At 45.2% G+C, this 24,584-nt stretch overlaps 1 protein-coding gene and 1 long non-coding RNA gene across 2 annotated transcripts; both read left to right on the top strand.

Moving 5' to 3' along the window:
- The first annotated feature begins 4,990 nt into the window (after nucleotides 1–4,990).
- Nucleotides 4,991–9,485, top strand: LOC139587910 (uncharacterized). Its single transcript, XR_011678531.1, has 3 exons — nucleotides 4,991–5,446; nucleotides 9,159–9,219; nucleotides 9,341–9,485. It is a non-coding gene; the product is annotated as an uncharacterized lncRNA (long non-coding RNA).
- Nucleotides 9,486–14,753: 5,268 nt separating this feature from the next.
- Nucleotides 14,754–17,046, top strand: LOC139587903 (cystatin-like). Its single transcript, XM_071422613.1, has 3 exons — nucleotides 14,754–15,047; nucleotides 15,527–15,640; nucleotides 16,641–17,046. Exons 1-3 carry the CDS (start codon nucleotides 14,769–14,771, stop codon nucleotides 16,716–16,718), a joined length of 471 nt encoding a protein of 156 aa, XP_071278714.1. The 5' UTR covers nucleotides 14,754–14,768; the 3' UTR covers nucleotides 16,719–17,046.
- Nucleotides 17,047–24,584: the final 7,538 nt, after the last annotated feature.

Below are 24,584 nucleotides of genomic sequence, written 5' to 3'. Positions count from 1 at the left end.
CTGGCTTAAAAAAAAATATTATTTTAGTGCTTGGATGGGTTATGCTCTTTCATTGCAGGTTTTCTAGGAATGGGAGAACATTGAGGCTGGGTATATTGAGGCTGAATGACAGATAACACAGTGAGGAGGTGGAAATGTGGTGACAGCAATGCATTTTTCCTCACTCTGGTTTTGGAAAGTCTTGCTAGAATAGCAGAGCTGGAGAGGGTCTGCCTGCAGCCATGCCCTTGCTGCTAATTGACCTACAGAGAATAATGTGGCACTTGTGCTTCTAGAAAGAGTGTTGACACATGCAGTAGGTTTAGTTTGGTACTAATTTGAGTTTTTAATCACCAGTGATATGACTTTTTCTGTTTGATTACAGGGTTGAAGCATTTACTCCCCCAGACAATGCAACTCTCACCTTTTCCATCTATTCTCCTGCCTTCCAATGCCTGGTTTCTTTCCTGCTCTTACCTGGCACTTTCACAAACACATATTTCAACCTCCCACATTCCTGCATTGCTGAGGAGACAAGTGTTTTACACTTGGAGGAAAAGAAAATTGGTATAGTTGAAATACGATTCGTGTAATTGAATAATGATTAATTAAGTAATAATTGGTGAAAAATTAGTAGTCAGAATACTACAGTGAGTTTGGAAAAATGACTCTGCTCCCTTTTTGGGGGCTGGTGTGAATGATGTCAGGTTAGCTGTGGCAGAGTAATTCACAGTATTCTCTGTGTTCCTGCTAGCTGTATTAGTATTAGATCACAGCAAGGGACATCAGAGTTTGGAACCAGAAGTGTTTCCAAGGATGAGGATAGCAAAGCAGCAGACCAAATTACTTGGGCAAGAAATTATTGTCCTTTCTTGGAGGTTCTTAAAAAGCAGCATAAACATGGTGTAATTCCTGTCCCTTTCCTCAGATAGTCTGTCACAGGAAATCCTCAGCAAAGGTTTCTGTAGCACACAGACTGAAGGGTGGAAGGACATCTCTGGAGACCTGCCTGACAAGTCTCCTCATCTTAGGCCTACACTCTTTCCTGTCAAGGATCCACAAAGGTTATGTGCACTGTCTGTTGGGAACTGAGTCACATCATGCCAGGGAAGAGAAAAAAGTCCTTCAAAATCCAAGCAGTTCCCAGGAGAGCAATTTTTCTCCAGGAAACCAAAGACACAGCTCTGGCACTTTTCAGTTCAGTGTGGCTTCCTTCTGACTCTGGCTGGAGTTTGCTGTCCAGGAGAGGCAAGGGGAAATGTTTCAAATTAGGGTGAGTTAAGGAATATGTTGGAAGAGTAGCATATGCTGGCATGCATCTGTGTGGGAAAATCTATGGGCAAAAAAAGCCAAAGTCCTCCTAAAGTGTGAGAACTTGCTTCATCATTTATTTACATGCTTCAACACTTGCATTTTGGTGAGGGCTTAGATATTTTGGGTATTAGCCAGAACAAACACAGCAGAGGGCTCTTCTAAACTGTTGATGAAATCATTGAGGAGCTTTTTGTCCCCCTGTGATTTTTCACTTATTTGAGTTTCCTTTGAGATGTGAACCTAAAATCTGGCACTCATGTGACTGTGTGGTGTTCTTGGGAGCACTGCTTCTCCATAAAACAATGTCTTGATCCCATCCAAGATGTTTGTTTGTTTGTTTGTCTATGACAGGTATAGTATCAATGATATTTGCTTGTTGAGCTATCCAAGTCATGCTTCAATGGAAATTCTTTAAAGAAGTTAAAAATATTCATTGTAGTACACTGGCTCAGCAAATACTGCAGTAAAACCTTTGGAATAGAGACTAAATGACAGAAATAAGTGAGTTATGTGTGGAGGGGAAATCAAAAGCATTTTTTATGGCATATTGCAGTGGTTACTAAGCTTTATGACATTCTCAGCAGTCTCAGGATGTTGTATTTTTTTTTCCTTAAAAGCTGCTGGAAGACATTGCATTATAAACTCCATTTTCTAATTTAAAAACAAAATTCTAACTCTCATGGTTGCTTAGAAAAACATGAAAACATGAACTGAATGTTCCGATAGGATGTTGAAATCAAAACCAAACAGGATGGAAATCTTGGTTCATAGCTTTATACTCCAGACAGCAAACAAACAGCCTTAGATTGGCTTAGAAATTCTGCAGTTTGGAAAGGTATCAATGTCTGACTTTTGGGACTTGACTGCAGCATGAGGGACACATGTGATTTTGGAATCAGAGTTTAGTCTCTTTTTTGTTAGACAATATTGACTTTCATAAAAAGTAAATACTTCTGTAAAATAAAAGATTTAAAAAAAATATTCCTCTGTTGGGAGCACTTTTTTTCCCAAAGTTTCCTTAGCATTACTTGAGTCCCTTTTTGTCTCTTCTTTTGTTCTCCAGCTAATTTTATTCTGTTGGGTCATGGGTGATGTTCCACCTGGATGTTGCCTTTTACCAGCTGAGCATGGGTTGTTTCCAAGTGGCTCAGTGCAGCACCCAAAGTAACACTTGACCTCATCTTCTCATGACTGGGAAAGCTGTTGCCTTGTTTTGTTTTCCCAGAGGAGATGACTGAATTTTTGGTGAAAGACATGCACAGTGCAGGAATTCACAGAGAGGGAATTACAGTTCTCCAAGCAGAACTGACCCTGAGGCTGTGTAGTGGCAAACTTTGTGGTTGCACTCCTGGTGATGCAGTGGAGTGGTGTGAAAGTAGCTGGAGGATGAAAAACATTCTCTCTATCCCCCACTGTGTTTAGACCTGCATCATCCATTGCTTAGGATATACAAAGTGCTATCCCGAGTGTGATTTTTCTTTCCCAGCTGTTTTTTGTTACTTTTTTAAGGTAAGATCTACAGCTTTGAGCATCATATACATGAGATAGAAATGTCTTAACCATAGAAAGGCTGGCTAGATCTTATTTATCAGAGTCCTTGTCTTCAGAGCCTAAGTGTCTGTATCTGTCATCTTATAGTTTATCCTATAGTAGATCCCTGGCTGTCCAAGGCTTTGAGGTCATATGAATAATTAGCAGTCAAACACTTACATTCCATCTAATTCAGGCTTTTCCCAGTATTATTGACCTCATATGGCCCCATTTGGGCTGGATGCAAGACAAGGGCCAAACCATGCATTAAACCAGGTATGTCAGGCTGCCAGAAGGTAGAGGCAGGGGTAGATTCACTCCCCTTTTGAACCAACATTCCTTTGAGCCATACATCAGGTCATGCCTCAAAGCACTTATCTGTGTTTGCCAGCCTTTAATAGGTGGTGAGCACACACATTTCAGAGGAAGTTGTTGGGTGGAGATTAGAAGTACTTGAGCACACAAAGAGAGAGAGGGACTTAGAGGTGGCATGGCCAGCTCTGTAGAGATCTGTAGTGCTTGCTGGTCTCCAAAGCAACTCATTAGGCCTTTTCACAACACTAATTGCTGAGTTGCTACTTCAGATTCCTAAGTGAGGGCTTTGTAGAAAGCATGACCGGAGAATGGGGCTGGTGGGACTCAGAATTCTTGCTGGAGCAAGTAGAAGGTGGAGGTTTGGAAGAAAAGAGACTACCTTTGCATGCACCCTGAGATGTGTGTGAATTCAATGACTCAAATGGAAGGAACCCAGTGAGAACACAAAAACAAGAGTTCACAAGCACTGAACTCTTGTCCAGGTGGGAAGGAAGCTTGGAAAAGAGCAGATGGCTCACTAGCTTTTATGTCTCTTGGTAGCCCCCAGTGCACATGCATTTTTGGAGGTATATCCCTGAAGTATCCACAAAAGTCAAGAAGATACTTCCTAGATAAAGGAGAAATGTGGTTCCTGTCTTCCCTAGTTCTCCAAAAGATGTCAAGGAGAGGTTTGGAAAACACTGGCCTTGCACAGTGGCAGACGGGACCGTGGCTGTGGGGAATTGCAAGCAATGTGACTTCACTTGTGACCCCAGATGCCTTTACAGAATTTGGCATCTTCCTGCACTACTTCCCCTTCCATGTCTGGTTTGTCCTGACTCCTCTGCACCTGGCATTGGGGTGTTGTGTTGCAAAGACACCTCACTGGAGAACACTTCTGCACTTCCTCGCAGCCATGCCCTAGGTCAGCATGTTGCTGGTTGCCACGTTTCCTGATTTGTGTTTATTGCTGCAGAGCCACTGCTTCCTTCTGGCCTTGGCTGACACCACAATCTTCACTCCACATAAATAAAAGGCCTCTCTGGGACTGCCTTTGGGGTAGGCTTGCTCAGCCTGACCCTGCCAAGGGAGGACAATGAGTCTGTCTGAGCCACAGGGCTTTCTTATCCCACTGTCAGTGGCCACTTGCAACCCCAGGAGGGTTGCCTGACTGCTAGGGAGGCCAAGAAGGGAAAGAAGGCAATTTCCTGCCCATGCTGTGAATTGTAGCAGAAATACCTAGGATTTTGGGAAAGGAGAATGGCAGACTTGCATTCACTGGGACACTTGGGCAGAGGAGTTCCAAGGAGTGCTCCCTTGTCATGCAGTCAGGGGACTGAACTGGGAGGTTGGCCAGAGTTTTCATGGCTTGGGACAGAGAGGGAAAGGAGGCACTTGCCAGCTTATGTGGAGTATGTCTACCTGCAAGAAAATGTGAGGTGTCTTCAGTATTTTATAGGACTGGTCTGGCCCTAGAGGCCTCGCAGAGAAGCCAGAGTAAAAGGGACAAAATATCAGTGTCTTGAAGGGCCTTGTCATCCTTTGCAGGGTAATTCTTCAGAACACTTTATGCCCCTTTGGAAGTCAGCACTGCTGGTGCTTTTTGATCTCACTTTTCTGGATAATCACTGGCATTGTCTGCTCAATGTATTATACAGCTACAATTTAATTTTTCTCTCTGAAAGTTCCTGCTGAGAGAATTGGTGTGCTTAGGCAGGTATTCAGCTGTGTCAGTCTTCAGAGGATGCCTTCTCTATAAAAAAGGCAAAGCCACAATTACAACTAAAGCCTCTTATTTCTTGTGTTTAATGGTATGTGGCTGGCAGCAAGGATGGCAATGGAAAAGCAGCAAGGTTCTTTTAAAATTGCTAATAATGGGAACAGACACATTGGGAGAGACAGATGAGAACTGCTTCCAGCCTAAAAGCAGCAGCTGCAGAAACAAGGGTTACTTGTTTACCAAGACTGGGGTATGCCCAAGAGTTAAAAAATGCATGAAGCTGGGATTGAACCTTTGGGTCCCAGGTCTCAGTCAGCCCTGCTAATGATTGCTTGAGAACCCTCCATAAATAATTTCATTTCTTTCTTTCTGGCCTGGAACTTAGTTGAGAACAACTGTTGGTTTACTTCTACTTTTTTTTTTTTTTTTTTTTTTGTTTGTTTGTTTGTTTGTTTTTTCTTTTTTCTTTTCAGAATCTCTAATCTCAGCTGTTTGGTGACTGCATGACTCATGGAGTGCAGGACACTTTCAACATCTAAATCCAAGAGTGGCTTCACAACAGAGGATGGCTTGTTGAGGAGACTGGTTGGGCTGTTCTCTTGAGCATGGGTGAGAGAGTTTTGGAGAAATGTCTTTCGTGTGGGGTCAGGGTCAGAGAGTTCTGCAGAGGCCTCTGTCTTCAGTGGGATCTCCCTTCTGCCACAGGCTTCAACTCACCCCAGAGTCCCACACAGTGACTGAGCTGGTTGGGCCCAGGTAGAGAAGGGAGAAGTGCAAGGGGTCAGAGCTGGAGGCATCTCTGGACCCTGCCAGATTTGGAATCAGAAAGGGAGCAGAACAGGGGCAGCTTAGAGGTCTCTCATGATTCTTTGGCTGCTCTCTGAGCCTCCTCTGTTCTGTGGATTCCCAGCAAACCTCAACTTCTGCTTCATGCAAAGGGCTGTGCTTCCCCTGGTATTGCTTCTCTCACAGTGAGAATCTTGTGCTCTTTCTTCCCCAAATCTTGTGCTTGGGAATGTCCAGTTACACAGGCATTGTGTCTTAAGGAGGCTGATTCACTGACCACCCACATGATTCCACCTGCCCTTGGCTGATGCTCACTTGGCTATAGAAACCCCCTTAGAAGGCTCCCAGTGTTGCTCACGATGAAGCAGATGGGAGTTTCTAAGTTGTCTCTTTAAGGACTTCTAGAAGCAGGTGTTGGAGTCCCTGAGTTTCAGGCAGGTGAGGGTACCATATAGATGTTTTCTGCATTTTTCCTGCAATGATCTCTATGATTGTAAGAGGTCTGCAACCTTCTTTTACTCTTCTAAAGCAGCCTGCAGGCCAGCATTCATAATAGGAAAGGTAAGACTCTTTTAGTTTCTCTTGTGATTCTGGAAACTGCAGCCTAGCAGCTGCCTTCATCTGGCTGAGGAGAGGGTAGCCTGGTTTTCACCTGGATTAAAACACCCCTTAACCTTGTGCAAGGCTGTGTCAACAAAGGAGTGAATTATCTCCAAACTTTAGACTGTTGAGGTGACCTTGAATATTGGACCCTTTTACAGCCAAAATCCTTCAAAGTGGTGGGGAAAAGAGCCTGCATTCCTGACCATTATTAAAGTGGACATTGTTAATCACATGTGAGGTTGGATTATTGCATGCACGGAACAAGTCCTTGATGTTGATCGCTCAGAAGTACATGAAATTCAGTTTTCAGTTTATTAACAATGACCTCCTGGAGGGACTCTCCTCCTGTGGCTGAAAGAAAACATGCTGAGGGAAGAAATAAAGAAATACTAATGCGATTAAATGAGAGGTATTATGGCATATTTTCAATCTCTTTCTCTGGATTCTGGGCCTTGAGTCAAATCTGGTTCGATGTTTTCAGCTATTTTGTGTGTTCTTGGACAAGAACCTTGCTTGTACTGGCTTTAGAAGCCATCAGTTGTACTAGAAGTTCAATTAATGGCCATATTGACAGCTCCTCAAATTCACAGTTTACTTCTCCAGGAAGGATCAGATCTTGAAGAACAATGTAGAAAGATCCTACAGGACAGTCCTCACCCAGCATGAGCTGACTTCAGTCCTGAGAACTCCAAATGATTTCTGGGGTTGTGGCATGTAAACACTGAACTCCTTGTCAGTGTCTGCAAATGCACCAGCCCAGGAGGAGGAAGCAGCTCTTTTAACCACTCTGAGTTTCAACTCATTGTATAGCAGGAATAGCAAGATCCAGGCAGAGGGACAAGCAGTAGAAAGATAGTGATTTAGTGCACTGCCTTCCTGTCCACTGCTTTAGTTTTTCATCCAAGCAAATTTTTATGCTGGAATTTGAAGGAAAAAGACAAGGTGTCTTGTGAGTAGTTTAGATGAACATTTTGGGGGAGAATTAAATTTTTTCCTGGGAAGCCAGCAAAGGCTTCAGGAGATATGTCCTCATTGTTGAAAGATAAGGACAGATAAAATGTTACTCCTGCTTCTGCTTTTTGCATCAAGAAAGCATTAGTCCACCTGAGAAACTGGCATTATGTGGCTGCCTGTGTGTTTTGGAGCCCAGAAGTGAAGTGCTGGGCTTTAAACCCTCCAGGCTTCTTCCTTTGTACCAACTGGGCACAGTGAGGCTTTTGCTTTGCTCAGCACAGCAGGACTTGTAGGTGGATAATGCTGCCTGATGCTGAAGTGGCTGTGATGTCCTTGTAATGACTGCCTCAAGGCATGCTCAGCTGCTCTCTATTTTCCCAGTGAAGTGCAGCCATGGTAATCAGGCCTTTTTGTTGTTGAGTGATTTTCTACGACTTAAAAAACTGATCAGCTGGAGTCCTGAAGCTTAACAGCCAGCATCCAAGTGCCCTATGGAAGACTTCAGCCTGACACCAAAGGATTCAAAAGTAACTGGAAAGAAAATACCAAGTGCCAATGTGGTTACTTAATTCCACAACCCAGCTGCCTAACTTCATTCTGTCCTCTCTGATTTTGGAGGTCCCTGGCACTGGGAGAAAAGAAGGGCTGAATGCATAATGTCAGTGCATTATCCAGACTGCCTACAGAATCAGAAAGTAATGCTCAAACAGCTGAGTGGCATTTGGGCTTTTCAAAATCTCTCAAGGATACAGAAGCAATCATCATTTTCATTCCCCTCTTGCTCTCACCCAGGAAGGATTTTGTTTATTTGGTAGGTGTCTGTGTGTGTTTGTATGTGGATGGCTTTATTAGTTTACTCTTAGTCCAATAAGAAATCTATTTTGCATAATAAGTATCTCTGCATATGACGTGTCGCTGCTGGGCCGGTGCAGTGATGTATCATCACAGCCTCATGGATTTTGTTTCCCCTCAGACATCTCACAGTAAATTGCAGGGGTTTCTTCAGGTTCCAGCCCCTGGGACTCATGTGAACATATGCAAACTTTGATATTCATTATACTACCTTATGATCTGACTGCCAGTTTGACAGAGGAAAACTTGGAAATCTAACCTTAATTTATGATTGATGTATTTTAAAAAGGAGTCAAAAAGCAGATTAAAAAGGCATTTAGAGTGTATTGGGTTTGAGATATTTCAAAGGTAATCTCCTACCTGTAGGGAGTGTGATTATTTTTCGCCATCTGAGGTTTGCTATCTCATTACTGAGCGATGACGACAAAAGCCCTTGTTCCTCCATGTGAGAGCCATGCAGAGATTAGAGCTCTGCAGGCTGTGCTTTCCAGCCCTGCAGGAACCAGCCAAAGGAAGGCTGTTATCTTTAGACAAATGCAGATAGCAGGCCTGGAGGGGAGGTGCTCAGATAAAGTGTGAGGGGCTGCCACAATGGAGATTTTTCTGGGAAGTTCAACCAAACTCTGGAAGTGTGTTCAGAGAATTGCCCTGTGCACACGTTAGGAATTGCCAAAGGGAGAGCAGGTGCCAAAGGCTGTGGAGTTTCCCTCACTGGAGATACTCAAGAACAGTCTGGACACAGTCCTGTGCCATGTGCTCTGGATGACCCTGCTTGAGCAGAGACCATATGGACCCACTGGTTCCTTCCAAGCTGACCCGTGCTGGGATTCTGAACTGTGGTCCACCAGCACCACAGCACTGTGGCTGAGCTCTTAGCAATGAGACACCTGATCCATGCAGCTATTCCTACAGGAGCTGGACACAACTCCCCAATAAACTGCAGTGAAATGAAAGCTTCCTTCTCCTTGCCCTGTTGTCATGTTCATCAAAGAATTATTAGCCAGCTGGGAATCTGAGAAGGAATTTTATTTTTTCAATATTCACAATTTTGTTTTTCTCCTTAAGTTTACGCATTTTAATTATTCCTGTTCAGATTAATCTAGTGCATTAGGTCTGTTTTTTACAGACTTGTCTTACATAAGATTGCTGGGTGAATATTGTGCAAGTCTTTGTGAACAGCTCCACTGGTAAGTGCTGCCCTCCTCGGTGGTATGACCCATTCTTTGCTATTCCCTCCACCTTCTTAAGATTTCTTCTTAAGGCTTGTGCTGGTCACAATTTACAGCTCTGTGTCATCCACTGTGTTAGGTGCAGTGATCTGCTGTGGCTTTCTGTCTCCTTGCTTGGATGACTGAAACTTTTGAACTGGAGCAAATTGACAGCAGCTACTGGATACAAAGCAGTTGCCTCACTCACAAATAGCCACTTCTTTGAATAAAAATACTGCTCTGAAAGTGAGTCTTTACTTGTGCATTTGAGCTTGCTGAAACCTGCAGGATTGATAACTATAAATGTAGGCTGCAGCGTGGCCTGTAGATTAACTGTATGTTAATTAACTAATGATCATTGGTGCAGTAATCTTATTTATGTGTGACAATCATACTCTTCTTCAAGGCCCTTTCATGTTTTGGAGTGGGCTGGTCTTTCTGCTGGATATGCATGCATAGAGCAGCAAGTGAGCTACTGGTGGGGTGAATTTTGAGGTTATTCACAATTTCACTTTGTTCTTGAGGGAAAAGTCTTAGTGGCCAAGTATCCCAGTTTGTCTGGTACAGGTGACTGGTTTTGTTTGCAAGCTACCTTGATGATTCCTCTCTTGAAATTGTTAAACACAGTAGGTATCCCTACCCCTTCCCATGCTTCAAATCCAACAAGCACAACGTAGAAAAGAGTTTAAATCCTTCCTAATGAGAAGCAGTGAGGAATCCTGCTGGCAAGTCAGCCCCTTGAGAACTGGCTGTTCTCAGCACTCAAATGTTTCATAGATTCAAGTCTTGCTTCCCCATTCCGTGCAATAAAGCCTTAACCAGGCAGAGTTTTCTGCTCTGAAATGCTGGGCAGGCAGGAACTGCAAAAACTTCAAAGCTTAAAACAGAGGTTGTACCTCTGGTTGTATATGGGGATTGTGAAAATGTCCAGACTATGCACCATTGATTTGTCTTTCAATAAGAAATCTTTCATTTGAGAGCACAACAGTTGTCTCTTAAAAACAAAACAACAAAACCAAACAAAAATCAAGCACACTTCCCCAACTCCAGAATGAAAAAAACAAAGCAACTGCGTGTCTGTAAAGCAGTCTGGCATCTGGCTTGGCTCTGCTGGCATCACAGCAGAGGAGCTGACTTGAACCAACAAAAACTTGAGCTCCTGGATGGCCTTTTAATTTTGTGTTCTTGCAAGGATTAGGGATTTGTAGTCTTGCTCTTGAAAAAGGGCCTTCACATAAATATGTGTAGTTAAAGCATGATACCATGCTGAGAGAACACTCAAATTCGTGCTATTCGCTGAAGTGCTTGGACTTGGAAGTAGTGAAGTTGCACTACAAGCTGTTGCTGAGGGAGGAGAGAAATGATTTGATCTAAGGAGAGAACACAAGTGGTGTGACTGTGAACCAGCTCCTGGGGAGCTTGGGGGAATTCTGCATGGACATAGTGCTACTGATTTCCCCTCAGGGCTTCCAGGGATCTGCAAAGCCTCAGAGTATACTGGGATACTCTTTGTATCCCAGTCTAGTATCCTAGCAGGCTGCTGGAGGGCCAGTTTCTGCACAGCACACAAACATAAACTTCATTTAAGGCTTCTTCTTAGTCATGTGAAGTCACTGGTATTCCTCAGAAGTTAAGCTTAAACACACACTCCATGATTTGGGTTGGATTGGCGACCAAGGACTTGGTCGGCTCATTTTCCTGTCAGCTCTGGGAAACAATTCCTGGGGAAGAAAAAAGCATGTAATAAGAACTAATGAACACAAATCTCACACAGCAAAGCTATTTCTCCTGCAGGCTGAGGCAAATACATAAGATGAAGAATACAGGGAAAAGAGGATGGCCAAATTATTGTTAGTAAATACAAGTTAATGTAGCCATCAAAGGCACCAGATTGCAGAAAATCTCTGGTGATAATTTTGAATATATGGTATTGCTGTGCTGGTATTTATATTTCTTAGAGTAAAAAAAGAATTCTGCTGCAGAGGGATTTTTTGCTAAAATCCCAAGTACACCAGTACTTCACTTAAACCAGCACCGACTTTCAGTACTGTGGGTTCACTGTTTCAATTGCACAATCTGACCATAACTGATTGCATGCAGTTATTTGAAATGCAGCTTTTCCTGGTGCCAATTACTTTGTTTACTGCTTGTGTGTAAACAACAAGCCTCCCCTCATGGGCATAAGGGCAGATTAACTGCAGTAATTACTAAGCAGATGTCTGCAAGTGAATACCCATTTCTTAGAGGCAGATTATCTTCTGCACTAGCATAAGGGAAAGGGATTTGAAGCAGGTGCTGCTGTCACCCCACAAGTGAGGTGAGCAGCCTGGGGCTCAGCAGAGGGCTGTGTAAGTCCTGACCTGTCTGCAGGGTGATAATCATTGACCTACTTGAGATCAGTGCTGGGAGATGCTTGGCACTTAATTCCTAAAAGTGACCACCAGTGAGTGAACAGCCTGCAGTGCTACCTGCACTTCTTTTCTGTTACTTGTTTTTTCTGTTCCCAAGAAAACTAAGGCCTTCAAGAGGGCTCAACACCTAGACTGAGAGCCTGTGTTTCCCAATAGCTCTATTCCCACTGAATTGTCCAAAAGGTGCACTCAGCACTAAGTGCTAAGCTTATTTAGGAGTCTTTGAACTTGAGAGGGAGTCTTTACTAATCCAGTTGTACTGCCAGCACAGAAATATGTTCAGAGCAGCCCTTTGGTGCCCTTGAAGCCTCTCCTGGCATTTACTGTTTTTCAGCTGAGCAAACACCTTGCAGACTATCTAGAAAAGCCACCTCTGGCTTTTGGCTTGTGGCAAGAGCTTGCCAGTATGTGAAGGCGTGTGTGTACATCCAGAAGAGATGTGGCTGTGTCCTATTTCATTGGGCACTTTCAAATTCATTTTCTTTTGAAGCTGAGAGACAAGACAGAGACCTTTTTTTCTTTGCATGGACAAGTCATGGCATTGGCTCCATTCCTCTCCTGAAAAAGAGTGCCTCTGCATGCCACAGCAGGGAGTGGTGACCATGAGTCTCAGGGGCAGGCAGAGACTCTCTCTCCCACCACCAGTGAATAAGCTGATGTGGGATGGGTTTGTTTCCATAAGCAGAGGACACTCTTCTACTGCAGTGAAATAGTTTTGCCTTTGGTATTGAATCACTCTCAGACCCATCTCATAAACTGCTGACTGTCTTGCTCAAGAAGCCTTTTTTTTGTGAGCCCCGGGACTCTCATGTGAACATATGCAAATCCTGCATTTGTTTCTGGCAGCCAGTTTGACAGAGGAAAACTTGGAAATCCAACCTTAATTTATGATTGATGTATTTTAAAAAGGAGTCAAAAAGCAGATTAAAAAGGCATTCAGAGCGTATTGGGTTTGAGATATTTCAAAGGTAATCTCCTACCTGTAGGGAGCGTGATTATTTTTTGCCATCTGAGGTTTGCTATCTCATTACTGAGCGATGACGACAAAAGCCCTTGTTCCTCCATGTGAGAGCCATGCAGAGATTAGAGCTCTGCAGGAACCAGCCAAAGGAAGGCTGTTATCTTTAGACAAATGCAGATAGCAGGCCTGGAGGGGAGGTGCTCAGATAAAGTGTGAGGGGCTGCCACAATGGAGATTTTTCTGGGAAGTTCAACCAAACTCTGGAAGTGTGTTCAGAGAATTGCCCTGTGCACACGTTAGAAACTGCAAAGTGGAGAAATTAACACAGTTAAAGATACTCTTTTCATTAAGAACACAAGCCCCCAGGTTTATTTTTGTGCCATGAAAACTTCCCTGGGGACATGGCCTACAGCAACACTACCCATTGATGTTACCATCCAACTTCCATCTGCCATTTCTGTTGTCCCTGTCTTTATGGGCTTGATCTTACAAATCTTTTCAATGAATTCAATGGGGCATTTTATCTTTCAGTCCCACAGAGATAGAGCTGTCCATATAACTCTCCAACTGGACAGTGGCCTGGCTGTACTTTACAGGATCTCTGTGTCCATACAGAAGCTTTGGCTGGAGGCTACAGAACATTTACTTGAAGGATTTTCTGCACATATGTATATATTGCAATGGTTACAGTTGTAAAAGTGAAATTTTCATGTTTGACAACTATATTTTTGAATAGTGAAAGACAGATGAGGGACATCAAGAGAAAGGGCAAGGGATGTACCAGTTATCTGCAGAAATTAGTAAGCCTGGTATCATAAAAAGCTCACCAGTCCTGAGTGAAATTGAAGCATAGACAAAAAGGCAGATGAAAACATGTTGGATATTGCTAAAATATCAACAACAAAAGAAGATGTTAAACTACTATTTTTCTAGTTATACTGATGGCACACAGTATTACAAACTTTTGCAATGTTATCATGAGTCTTCTGCTGTTTGGTAAGTTCTTTAATTACCAGCTTCTTTGTTTATCTGGTTATTCATGAATTTCTGTTTTATATTTTTTTAAAAAGCACCTCTGATAGAGCAAGATTGTTGCACCCTGCAGAAACAAACGGACAAAATGCAGCTTTATTTCATGATCCAGATGCCCTTTATTCATCAGAACATAATTTTTTTGCCAAGCCTTTTTTTTTTCTCCTCATAATTGCTTTGTTTCAAGTCCCGATTTCATGGGGTTTGGACTGTCAAGAGCCAACAAACACAGCTTTTTTCTGTTTGGGTGTCTGCAGGTGATTTTGGTGGCGTTCATTCTGGGGCTTCCCGCAGCCTGCTCTAGTGGAAGGTATCCCTGACCATGGCAGGGGGTTGGAGTGAAATGATCTTCGAGGTCCTCCCGTCTAGCCCAAGCCATTCTGTGATTATTTCTCTCGCTACAAGAATGACCCCAGTGTCCTGTCAGTGTTGATAGCTCAGCTTGTTGCAAACTGCAGGGATTTTTCCATGCTGGATATAGATGGCATGCAGGCAGCTTTTCCAGTCAGCAGACAAGCCCTTTCCATTATAAGGCAAGCTGTGGATATTCAGGTGCAAAACTTCCTCCTCCTCTCTCAGCCTAACAATTCCATGAGGCATTAAATCTCACTGGAGCTGGCTCCCTCATGCTATATTAAGTCCTGTCTTTCCAAACTTAGGGTTCCTGATGGGACGAGGGAGATAATGTTGGTATTTAGGGAGCAGACGGGAAGCAGAGCCGTCTGTCTGGGAAGCCGCCTCGGCCCCTCGAAGCGTAGGTGAGGCAACACCAGCGCTGCGGAGGCAGAGGTAGGAAATTACTCAAGGTGTTGTGTGCTGGCAACAAAACACCGGTAGCTTAAAATGCTCTGTGGCTTTTATTTTCCCTTCGCAGCAGAGGGAAATAAGCACAAGAATAACCCACGAGGAGGCAGAGTCTGGAAAAAGCCTCCAGCTTCCCGTGCGGGAAAGCATCATCATCATCATCATCCTCCTCCTCCTCCACTTCGCCCCCGCGCTCCCCGACCCTGTGGAAATCCTCGACCAAGGCCGGCGGCACCGGGCGCTCCCGGCCGGGACGGGGCGGGGCGGGCCCGGGCTCAGCCCAAAACACCGCCGGGCCCGCCCCGCCCCGCGGCTTTAAAATGGCGGCGGCCGTGAGGGGGAGCTGGCAGAAGGCAGCCATGGCGGCAGATAGAGTGTCTGTGGCAGTGCTGCTGGCAGCGGCCCTGCTCTTCTTCGCCGGCGTCGTGCGGGGCGCAGGGCTCCGCCCGCTGATGGTGGGCGCCCCGCAGCCTATCGAGGACCCCGAGAATGATGAGGGGCTGGAGCGGGCTCTGCAGTTCGCCATGACGGCGTACAACAGGGCCAGCAACGACATGTACAGCAGCCGGGTGGTGCGCATCATCAGCGCCCAGAGACAGGTGAGACACCGGGGGCGGCACTCTCTGGGAGGGGGCTGGGGGTGAGGCTGGCCGGATTCCTGTGCAGAAAGGGCAGAGCGCTAGCCCGGGGGCTTCTGCAAGCTGTCGGTTTTTTTCCCCACAAAAGGTGGATAGAAGTTCTATTTTTATATCTTGGCTTCTCATAGTCTGAGTGACCTTGAGTGCTGCGTGCTATGGAAGGAGCTAGTGGCTTCGCTGCGCTGCTCATGAGTTAACACGTCTCTGTTTATTGCTGCTTTGTGGGACATGTTTACTTGGATTTGGTTTCCTGTTTCTAAGGCGGTGCCAAGTGCCTCTTTGGTGGAGGTTGCCACATCCAATTCCCTGTGTACTTTCACAGTCTGTTTTCCATCATGTAACAGGATCACTGCCTGCCTTCCTGCTAGGCTTCTCTCGGCAGAGAGCCCTTCCCCGTGTGCTGGGAGTAAAGCCGCCTCCGCCTGCTTGTCTTGTTGCAGATCGTGGCTGGAGTCAAGTACATAATGGAAGTGGAAATTGCCCGGACAACCTGCACAAAGCCAGCAACTGATATCCAGCACTGTGCTTTCCACGAGGAGCCCCAGATGGCCAAGGTAGGCTCCAGGGCACAGCCTGCTGACCCCCACCCATCCCCATTTCTAGCCTTGTCCCACTGGCTTCATACAGATGGCTGTGGTCAGTGTCCCCTGTCTGCCTCAGCCAGCATCAGAGACCTTATGCCTTTGTACTTAATAAGGCAAAGCAGGCTTTGCCCTTGCAGAACTTGTCTTGCCAGTTGATGTCACAGAAGGCAGGGCCTTTTGGCTGTTTATTAAGTGGGGCTCAGGCTGGAGCAGTGCATGTGTCTCAGTTCTCTTAAGCAGTCGTGGTCTGGATCAGAAGGGTATGTAGAAGAAACTCTGTCAGGCCTGCAGGCCTCCTGACTCTCAGTCCAGGGTCCTCAGAATTCTCATCTCTTCTTTCCCATGGTGATGTAAACATGCTTGGCATGCTTTCCTGTGGGACTTGTATTGCTGTGAATAGAGCTTTGGGCAAAGCACTGCCCAAAAGAAGCAGATCACCCCATCTCCCTGTGCCAGTTACACAGGCATTTTGTAATGAGTGCTTGAGCTTTTTGGGTGGGAGCACCAAACATGTCTGCCTTCATCTGGCCTGAGTTTTTCCATGGTGCTTCATTCCTTCTGTTGATGGCAGCAATAGGGATGTATGTGCCCTTTGTTCCTGCATGTGTGATAGGTGTAGCTGCACATAAGAGAAGCACAAAACTGGTGTGTACCATTATGGCAACTGCAATGATTTGTCACAAGTGGCTTAGCTGTGCCTGTGGGCTTATGTTTGAGTATTATCCATGCTGAAAGCTTTCCTCTGTGAGTGGATAAAGGAGATAACCTGATTGTCAGCAGTGCTGACTGCTCAGCTTTGTTTCCTCAGGGTTTATTTAAGAGATGTGACTCGCTCTGAGCACAGGAGTGCTGCTCCAGAATACTTGTCTGGAGAGGGCAAATGTAGAGAGCCACAGGAGTGAAGAACAGTGGTGAATTACACTGTTTCATGCTCTCATTTTCCTAACTACTTTTTTCTTTCTTTCCTTAGCACACCATCTGCAACTTTGTAGTGTTGAATGTTCCTTGGAGAAACCAAGTGGAGCTGCTGGAGAGCAAGTGCCAGTAAGCCTACCTAGATTCCAGCAGAGACCAGCAGCCAGTTGTTCAGATTGAAAAGAAAAGGGCAATAACACAAATGGAGATGGGCTTTATCAAAGCCTGTAACTGGGCTACTGATGTATGCTTGTGCTATGCAAATTAAACCATGTAACTTCACTTTTAAAGCACAGTATGATCTCAACTTTTTCTTCTTTGGAATGACTATTTTAGAGCAGCTGTTTTGGTCTTCTACAGCTTTCCCAATGAATTCACTCCAGTATCAGAATTCTTATTAAAACCTCTTGGTATCCATGTTAAGTGACTACTGTAAACATAAAAACTTAATTAATAATTGCCATGATGTGTGGTTTTCTTTGATCTTCTGCTGTCTGGGAGGGAGGGTTTGCTTTTAGTTGTCACCTAAGAATGGGATGAGAAGGAATATTGGGTCCTGATCACAGAGGAGACAAACCATGCCTACTTGTTCTTTAGGCTGGCCTCCAGTTTTGAGTAAAACATGGAAGCCTTAGCTGTTTTCACTGAAGGAACTCTGCTTTGGAGAACTCTTGATCTTGGGAAGATTGGCTGGAGCTGTAATGGTTTTGGGTGCTGTACTGTTCTAAGGCTGTAAAGAAGGAGGAGGCTCCCCTTGATAAAATTACATTTTCAGGTACTAGAGGAAGGTGGCAGGTCAAGAGAGAGTCCTTGGACTGGGTGAAGTGCTGAGGTGAACAATGGAGGTGCTTCTTTTTTTCACAGTCCTGATAGAGCATTTCTTTATCTTGTGTTTTTGCATTTTGAAGTAAACCTTTTCCTTTTGGTGTGAATCTCACCCATGGATACAGTGAGTCCAGCTCCTTGGGAGTGCATCTTCTGTGGGTTGTTCTTCCTCCCAAGGGAAATGCCACTTCCCATCATTTGTTAGGGTTTGCCAAGCTTGCAGTGAACATTAGGCAACACCTTGGTTCATGGTGTTGTGAGGATGAGCTGGTTGCCTGACACCAAAGATCTGCATCTGGGTTGTGCTCAGATCCAATAGGAATAAATCCCTCTTTCCCTTCCTCGTCACCCCATTCTCAGTGCACTGCATGAAGGTGGCCTGGTTTTGCCAGCCAGGTCAGTGACTCTGCACATTTCCCTCTGCTGACCCTAGGCATCCTGGGTCAGGCTGCTCAGGTGCCCTCAGCTGTCCTTCTCAATCTCCTCAGCTCATACATGGTTATTCCCTGGCCTCCATCTACACAAGCACAAGGCAGTGGGGAAGGGATTCCCTCATGCTTTGAGTGAGTTTGCCTCTGTTAATCTTCTGTCCTCTTGGCTTGAGGGTGAGTAATTGCAGAGGTCTCACTCAAAGAGAGTCTAGGCTAGAAAGGAAGGTGCAGATAGCCAAAATGAGGCATTTCCAGCACTTTGTTGTATTTATTATGCAGCAGCTCAGAACAGCTCGTGGAAAAAAGAGAAGATGAGCTTGAGTGTTAGGAGCTCCTGAATCTGGAGGTGCTGCATTTTCCTGTTGAAATGCCAGTGACTAAGGGCATGAATGAATGGCACAGATTACCCCAGCTCACAAACTGCTGAGTGTCAGCCTTGGTGATTATCCCACCTGGAGAAGTGCCAAAAAAAGCCTGACCTAATTTAAACACCTTCCGCTGTGGGCTGTGTTGCTTTGCATTTGCAGCAGGCTAAGAGCGTTAGTGGAAGTTCCCCTGCCAAGAGCATTTTGCTTCCCAGGTCTTTTTGCTTGGCTGGCTGGCAGTGACTGGGCCAGCTGAACACTGAGCCCTCATTTTTTAGCTGCATTCTCTGCCTGACTTTTTCAAATGTTGGTATCAGATGTGAACAGGTGACCAGGGAAGTGCTTGTTTCATGTAGTTGCTTTGCTTGCATCTCATACATCAATTCTGGGGACATTCTTCCTGAAGCTTAGTAGGGTCAGAGCTTTGCTGCTGCTACAGCTCATGAACCCAAGGCTTTTTCCTGGCTCTGGTTCTCAGTGGCAGATTTAGGGCCAACCATGTGAGAAGTGTAGCTCTCCTTAGCAGTGCCTGCCCTTGCAGATCTGTGCTCACATGGACTTGTGGCTCCTGGCTCATTGTTCCCTGCTCGTGCTGCTCCCTGGGTTGTTGCCCTACAGGGTTTTTCTGAATCTTGAAGTTGTATCAGCACTCCTTTCAGGTATGGACACTTCCCTGTGCACGCAGCTGAAATTGCAATTTCCTGCAATTATGGAAGGAAATGACCATGTGAGGATTTGGATCACCCTGCAGCCATCAGTCTGGGCCACCCAGTGATGTTGCTGATGTGAATGCACTCACAGTGTATCCTTAGCCTAAGGCATGGAGACCTCTCAAGGAGTGTTTAAAGATGCTTGGTTGTGTTCATTGTTAACATGCAATGCCTTAGAATCCCTAGTGTGGGTCCCTCAGAAGGTCAAATCTACCAATCAAATACGCATCCAGTTTTGAATCTTGGAATTTATCTCTTAACATGGGCGAGGGAAGACTTCATGTCCCTTTCCTTGTGAGATGCAATGGTCACCTGAGATCATTTCTGCAGGGTTGAGTAGGAAAGTGTCCTAAACTGGATCACTGCTGGCAGTGCTGAGCCTTTCCATGACTCTTGTCACTCAGCTTTAGTGGTGGCCTGCAGGTGAGAAGGTGGGAGGACAGGTGCCTGTTTCTCCTCTCTGGGCAGCATCATCCCAGCTGAGCAAGGAAGGGTGAGGAGGAGGGCTCTTCTTGAAGAATGAGAAGAGCAGCAAACCTGCAGGCTCCACGGTGCAAATCCCTTCTGACTGTCTCCCTGCTGACCCTCTGGCATGAGTCATGGCTCACTGGGACAGCAGACCCTGGGGCAGGACCCAGGGCTTGAGGTGACACATGCTGAATGAAACCTCTCCTCTGTATCACCACTCACTCACAGGGCATTGCCCAACCTCCCTGAGCTGGTGGGATTTTGCAGCAGGGAAGAAAAGGAGAAGCTCAGCTGCTCATCCCTGTGATAAGCTGGGGCGTGTGCTGGACCCTATTTTTAAGCTTTCTGGAGGGAGATGTGGGTGTGTGTGAGCACAGGGCTGATGATGGGGAAAACCTTTCCCTGTTTCCAGCTGGAGAAGATCCCCCAGTGGCTCATGATGCCCTCACTGTACCATGCCTTGCAGGGAGGCACTGTCCTCCCTTCCCCATGAGCTGAGAAGCTTCGTACCTTGTGCCCTGCCAACTCCACCACTTTTCAGCATCCAGCTGCAGAAGAAATTTGGACTTGGGTCAGGGAATGGATATCAAGATTTTATATCTTGAGTATAAAAGCTGGAAAAAGAGGAGTTGTTTCAGTGAAATAGTGATGCTTACACTAAGCATGCCTCTCTCCCTTGTCCTAGGTGGTGTCTCCATCTGTAGAGGTGAGTAGTGGGTTTTTTTTCCCTTCTTGTGGGGCCAAGGAGGGAAGCCTTGGCATCCATGGAGGAAAATTACCATCTCCAAGTGTCAGGACTGGCTAAAAGCAGGAGGAGGCTGGAGAAAAGCTTGGCTGGGCTTTAAGGGTGACTTTGGTTCACAAATGCAGCTGTGCAGTTCCAGAGCCAGTGGGACAGATGCTCTTCAGACACCACGTTGCAGCTCCCTTGGGTGACACTGGATGTACCAAGCTCCATCTGTGCAGAATCACAGCTTGGTGAGCTTGGGGATCCCAGAGCTGGTTCCAGAAGGGGTGTGTGGGAACCTTTGAGGAACAGGCTTCTCTCTAGACAAGCCATGACCTATAAAATGAAATTAGTTTTGGGCCTCTGAGCATGGCTGGGCTGGGCAGGTTGGCTAATTACACTGACCTTCCCTTGGTGAAACCCATGGGACTGGTTAAGATGACTACAGATTTTTAATTACCTCCTTTTCCTTGCTGAACAGCAGGTCTTTTCACTGCTTTCTGTGTTAGCCAGATAACATAGATGGAAATGTTTTTCCTATTTAATCTGACATTTTCAGTGTCTGCTGCACACCCCAGATGGTTCAGTGGAAATGATTTCTTCTGTGAGATGTTGAAAGAGTAATGAAACATGATGTTTCTACAGCTCTGACATGCTTTTTGCCCAGCTGCTTGCATGAACAAAACTGTCTGGGATCTCAGTTTGATAGGAAATTGGAGAACTGACAAGAAACTTATTTGCTCTGTGATCTTGTAAACTACTTTCCAAATGTAGGAAATGCTTCTTGCAGATGCTTGTGCTGGGAAAGCAAGGAATTCAGATATTAGAGGATAAGGGGTCTGGAGGATCAGGTTCACCAGGGAGGAGACCTGATGTAAACCAGATTTTTCACCTGGTCACAGAGAGTGTCAGCTCAGTGCTAACTGCAGAGCTTCTCAGCTGATAATGAGAGGAGAGGTGGGAGGAAAAATGCCTGACAGGTTTTCAGGTGCTCCACTGAGCATCCTCCATCTATCAACAGAGCCAGTTCGATTGGGAAGTAGTGAGAGTGAGCAGTGAGTGTGAAATTGGCCCCAGACTGACATGTGTTGGTCACATTCCACTGGACTTGGTCTGAAATACTGTCACAAGCAAGCAAGGTTTGTGTATTTAGTGTTACTTTTACAAAATTTTTATTTTTATAGAGAATGTTGAGGGGAACCCCTACCATTGGGGAAGATGCTGTGTGATGGCATCTGAAACCAGCACTTAAGCTGCAGATGTGACCAGATGTCCCTCTGGGCTGCTCTTCCCTGGGCTTAACCATTAGTATCTGCATTTTACTGAGGCATTTGTATTCTCTTGTGCAGGATACAGTTTCCCAAGCCTTCCTGAAACCTAGATGTCTGACAATCACACTGGTGTCTCCCAGGGCTGGAAGAGAGAAAAAGGCACTGCTGCTGCACATGGTATTGCTAGCAGGGAAGAGCAGGGCAAGCAACAGTACTGGATGGATTTCCAGCATGGAAAAGTGCTCCCTGGATCCCCCAGACACCAGGGACCAAGTCAAGCCTTCCTTTCTCAACTCTTGTAGCCTCATACGTGTAACATAAAATCTTTCCACAGGGGGTCAGCATCTTACAGAAGATGCACAGGAATGGCAGACAAGCCGGTTTCTTACCCTCAGCAAAAGGAAGGCAGCACCAAGCATCTGCCACAGCCCTCTTCCTTATCCCAGCAGGTCCATCTGCTTCCAAGTGTCTGCTGGAGGAAGGTCTGATCCAGCCTGCCTGCAGCCTGCTCTGATCACCCAGGCAGAAGGACACTAGAGGGGACAGATCAGTGTCCCCTGGTCAGGCAGGGGGACTCAGGGAGGGACTACATCAATCATCCCCTCGGAATCCTGGATGTCCACAACAGGTACCCTCTTGCAGCATCAGCACCTGTTTTTGCAGCTCTTTGCCTGGGTATTTCCACTGCCAACAGACACCTCTCAGTCGTGTCCAGGTGTTATGCAAGCTGAAGGAAGTTACTTTAATTTAACCCCATCCTCTTGTCCTGCTTCTGAAGAGAATTGTTTGTTGTAAGTGCGATGAGCAAACCCAAATGTGTCTGCCCCTAGGTGGAGGAGTGTTTACAATGTTCTCTGAGATCATGATAAAGATTGGTTTTGTTGCTATGGGATTTCTATTCTGTAATAGAAAATGTGTTTTTCTCAATAGCTCAGATGGAAACATTTGGAGAGCTTCTGTCAGTCATGTCCCTGCAAACAGAAGCCCTGAGGCCATGTAAGCAAGTGTGGGAATTGGGATATTGAAATATGAGCATCCTTGACCACTAATCCTTTGTACCTGGCAGGTGCCTGGAGAAGAAGTCTAACCCAGAGACTGACAAATTGTGTTTGTGGCTGCTACAAATTTTATACAGATACCAACATAAATGTGTGAGGGGAAGGGCTGTGAACTCAGCTGAGTTCTGCTGAAAATGTTACACTGAAGATATCTCCTTACATTTAGCTTTTCGGGAAAACCAGGATCACATAGAAAAATATTGACTTATTTTGGTGAAATACTCAGCTATTTTTCAGTATGCTGCCATGAGAAAAGAAGCAGAATCTGGATGTTATAATAGATTAAAGATAGACTAATTTAGTGACTCTTCACATCTCTGGTCTAATTGAAATGCAATCTATTGTGCTTTTGTAGAACTTTGCATGGCCTCCCCATAAACAGCTGCTGACATATGCCCTGCTGAAAATATTGGAGCTCCTGAACACAGGTACACCCTGCAATAGGCAGGTAAATCAGTGACTCTGCAGACACTGAAACTGCCCTCTTTTGATCTCAGTGGCATTCAATACTGGCAAACAAGCACCAACTGGGAAACTGTCTTTATGCTGCCCCAAATATGTTTCAGGGCCACCTGCAAAAACAGCAAAAGTTGTATGTGCACTTCTGAAATCAGTGGGTAATGTCCTCCAAACCCTAGGAAATTACTGCCCAAAATTAGATGAGATCTGGAGAATTTAGTTTATGTAAATTTCTGTGACTGTCCCAGGGATTATTAAACCAGAACAAGAGCCTTATTCTAGTTGGCTCCTGGACCCCTCAGTCTATTGACTTGCATAAATCTTGTTTGCTTTGGAATTGAAATTAGCTCCCTTAACTGCATCAGCATAAAGCAAGCATCTCATTTTCTACAAGTCTTTTTTTAAAGGTGGACTGAGATTAAATAGCTGGCAACTCAAGCAGATATAAAAGGCTGTGTTGTGGCAATGCAAATGATGTGATATATGGCATAATTGGGATCCTTGTGCAGAAGAAATGAAAATCAGGATTTTTTTTTTTTTTTTTTTTTTTTTTGTTGCTTGCTGCTTGCTTGCTCACTCCTGGGATGTTGTGCCATCAATTAAGAGCTCAGTCCCTGTGAAGGTGAAAGTCCCCACTTTGATGCAAGACTGGGAAAACTGCAAATTGTCTCATATCAAATGGTAAAGGTTGGGAAGGTGCAAATATTAATTGGGAGTGCTTGGCTGGGGATGGTCCTGCCTGTGCCCAGGTCAGGCATGGCTAAATTTCTTGTTTTCTGCTAACAGCCAGAGTTTAATGAGGTGGATGTGAATTTAGACAAAGTGTTGAGCAAATGGGGGATCTTGATAGCATGACCAAGTGCCAGCTGTGGTGTCTGGGGGAGCCAGGATGTCCCCTCCAAACCCTCCTGTGGGCTGTTCAGAAAATCTTTTTCCCTTTTGGAGTCCCCAGAGAGCTCTGCACAAGATCCCCTCTCTTCAATGCTTGCTTGGGGTGGTGGAAGGCAAAATCTCTTACCTCTCTGGAGGCACAACAGCCACTAAAGAGCTGCTGAGCAGCTGCTGAACAGCAGAAAGTTTGTAGTGATGCTTGTCTTGTTACCAGCTGCATCTCAGTCCTCAGTTACTGGGTTTGGAAAGAAATCTTCAGTAAGAGCACAGATGAACTCATGGTTATTATTTCCTACTCTTCAATTTAAGGAGAAAATAACAGTGAGATTGAAAGAAGCCTTTGGGTTTCTGTGCTTAACACAGAATGGTTCAATCCTTGATCAGAACTAACTCTGTGCTCTGAGGCTACTGCCAGAGCAGAGGAAAAGTCATTTTTTCACACTCAGGTGTGAGGTTTTTATTTGGATTTGTTTACCAGCTACCATTTTTTAATGAGAGAACAGTTACTTCACTAAATTTATTTAATCTCAGGAGTAACTTGACTTTTATCGTTATGTGTTACTTGTAATGAGTTTAGGGTTATTTTTATGGGTCAGTTTTGCTGGTATGCTCAATTTTCTTTATTATGGAGTACCATAAAAGGTAGATAAGACCTTCAGACTGCACCAAAACCTAATAGTTTTGAGAATGACAGATGTCTCAGGATGGTTTCTGGTTACTTGGTTCTCCTAAGCTCCTCTTTCCCTTGCAAGGCAGAGCTCAGCACAGGTCCCTGCAGCTCCCAAGGCAGATGC

This window comes from Agelaius tricolor, unplaced genomic scaffold (genome assembly GCF_023055355.1).
Source record: "Agelaius tricolor isolate 1412-34295 unplaced genomic scaffold, bAgeTri1.0.p SCAF_1, whole genome shotgun sequence".
Lineage (NCBI taxonomy): Eukaryota > Metazoa > Chordata > Aves > Passeriformes > Icteridae > Agelaius > Agelaius tricolor.
The sequence above is the reverse complement of the archived record's forward strand: the minus strand, read 5'-3'. Positions and strand labels throughout refer to the sequence as shown.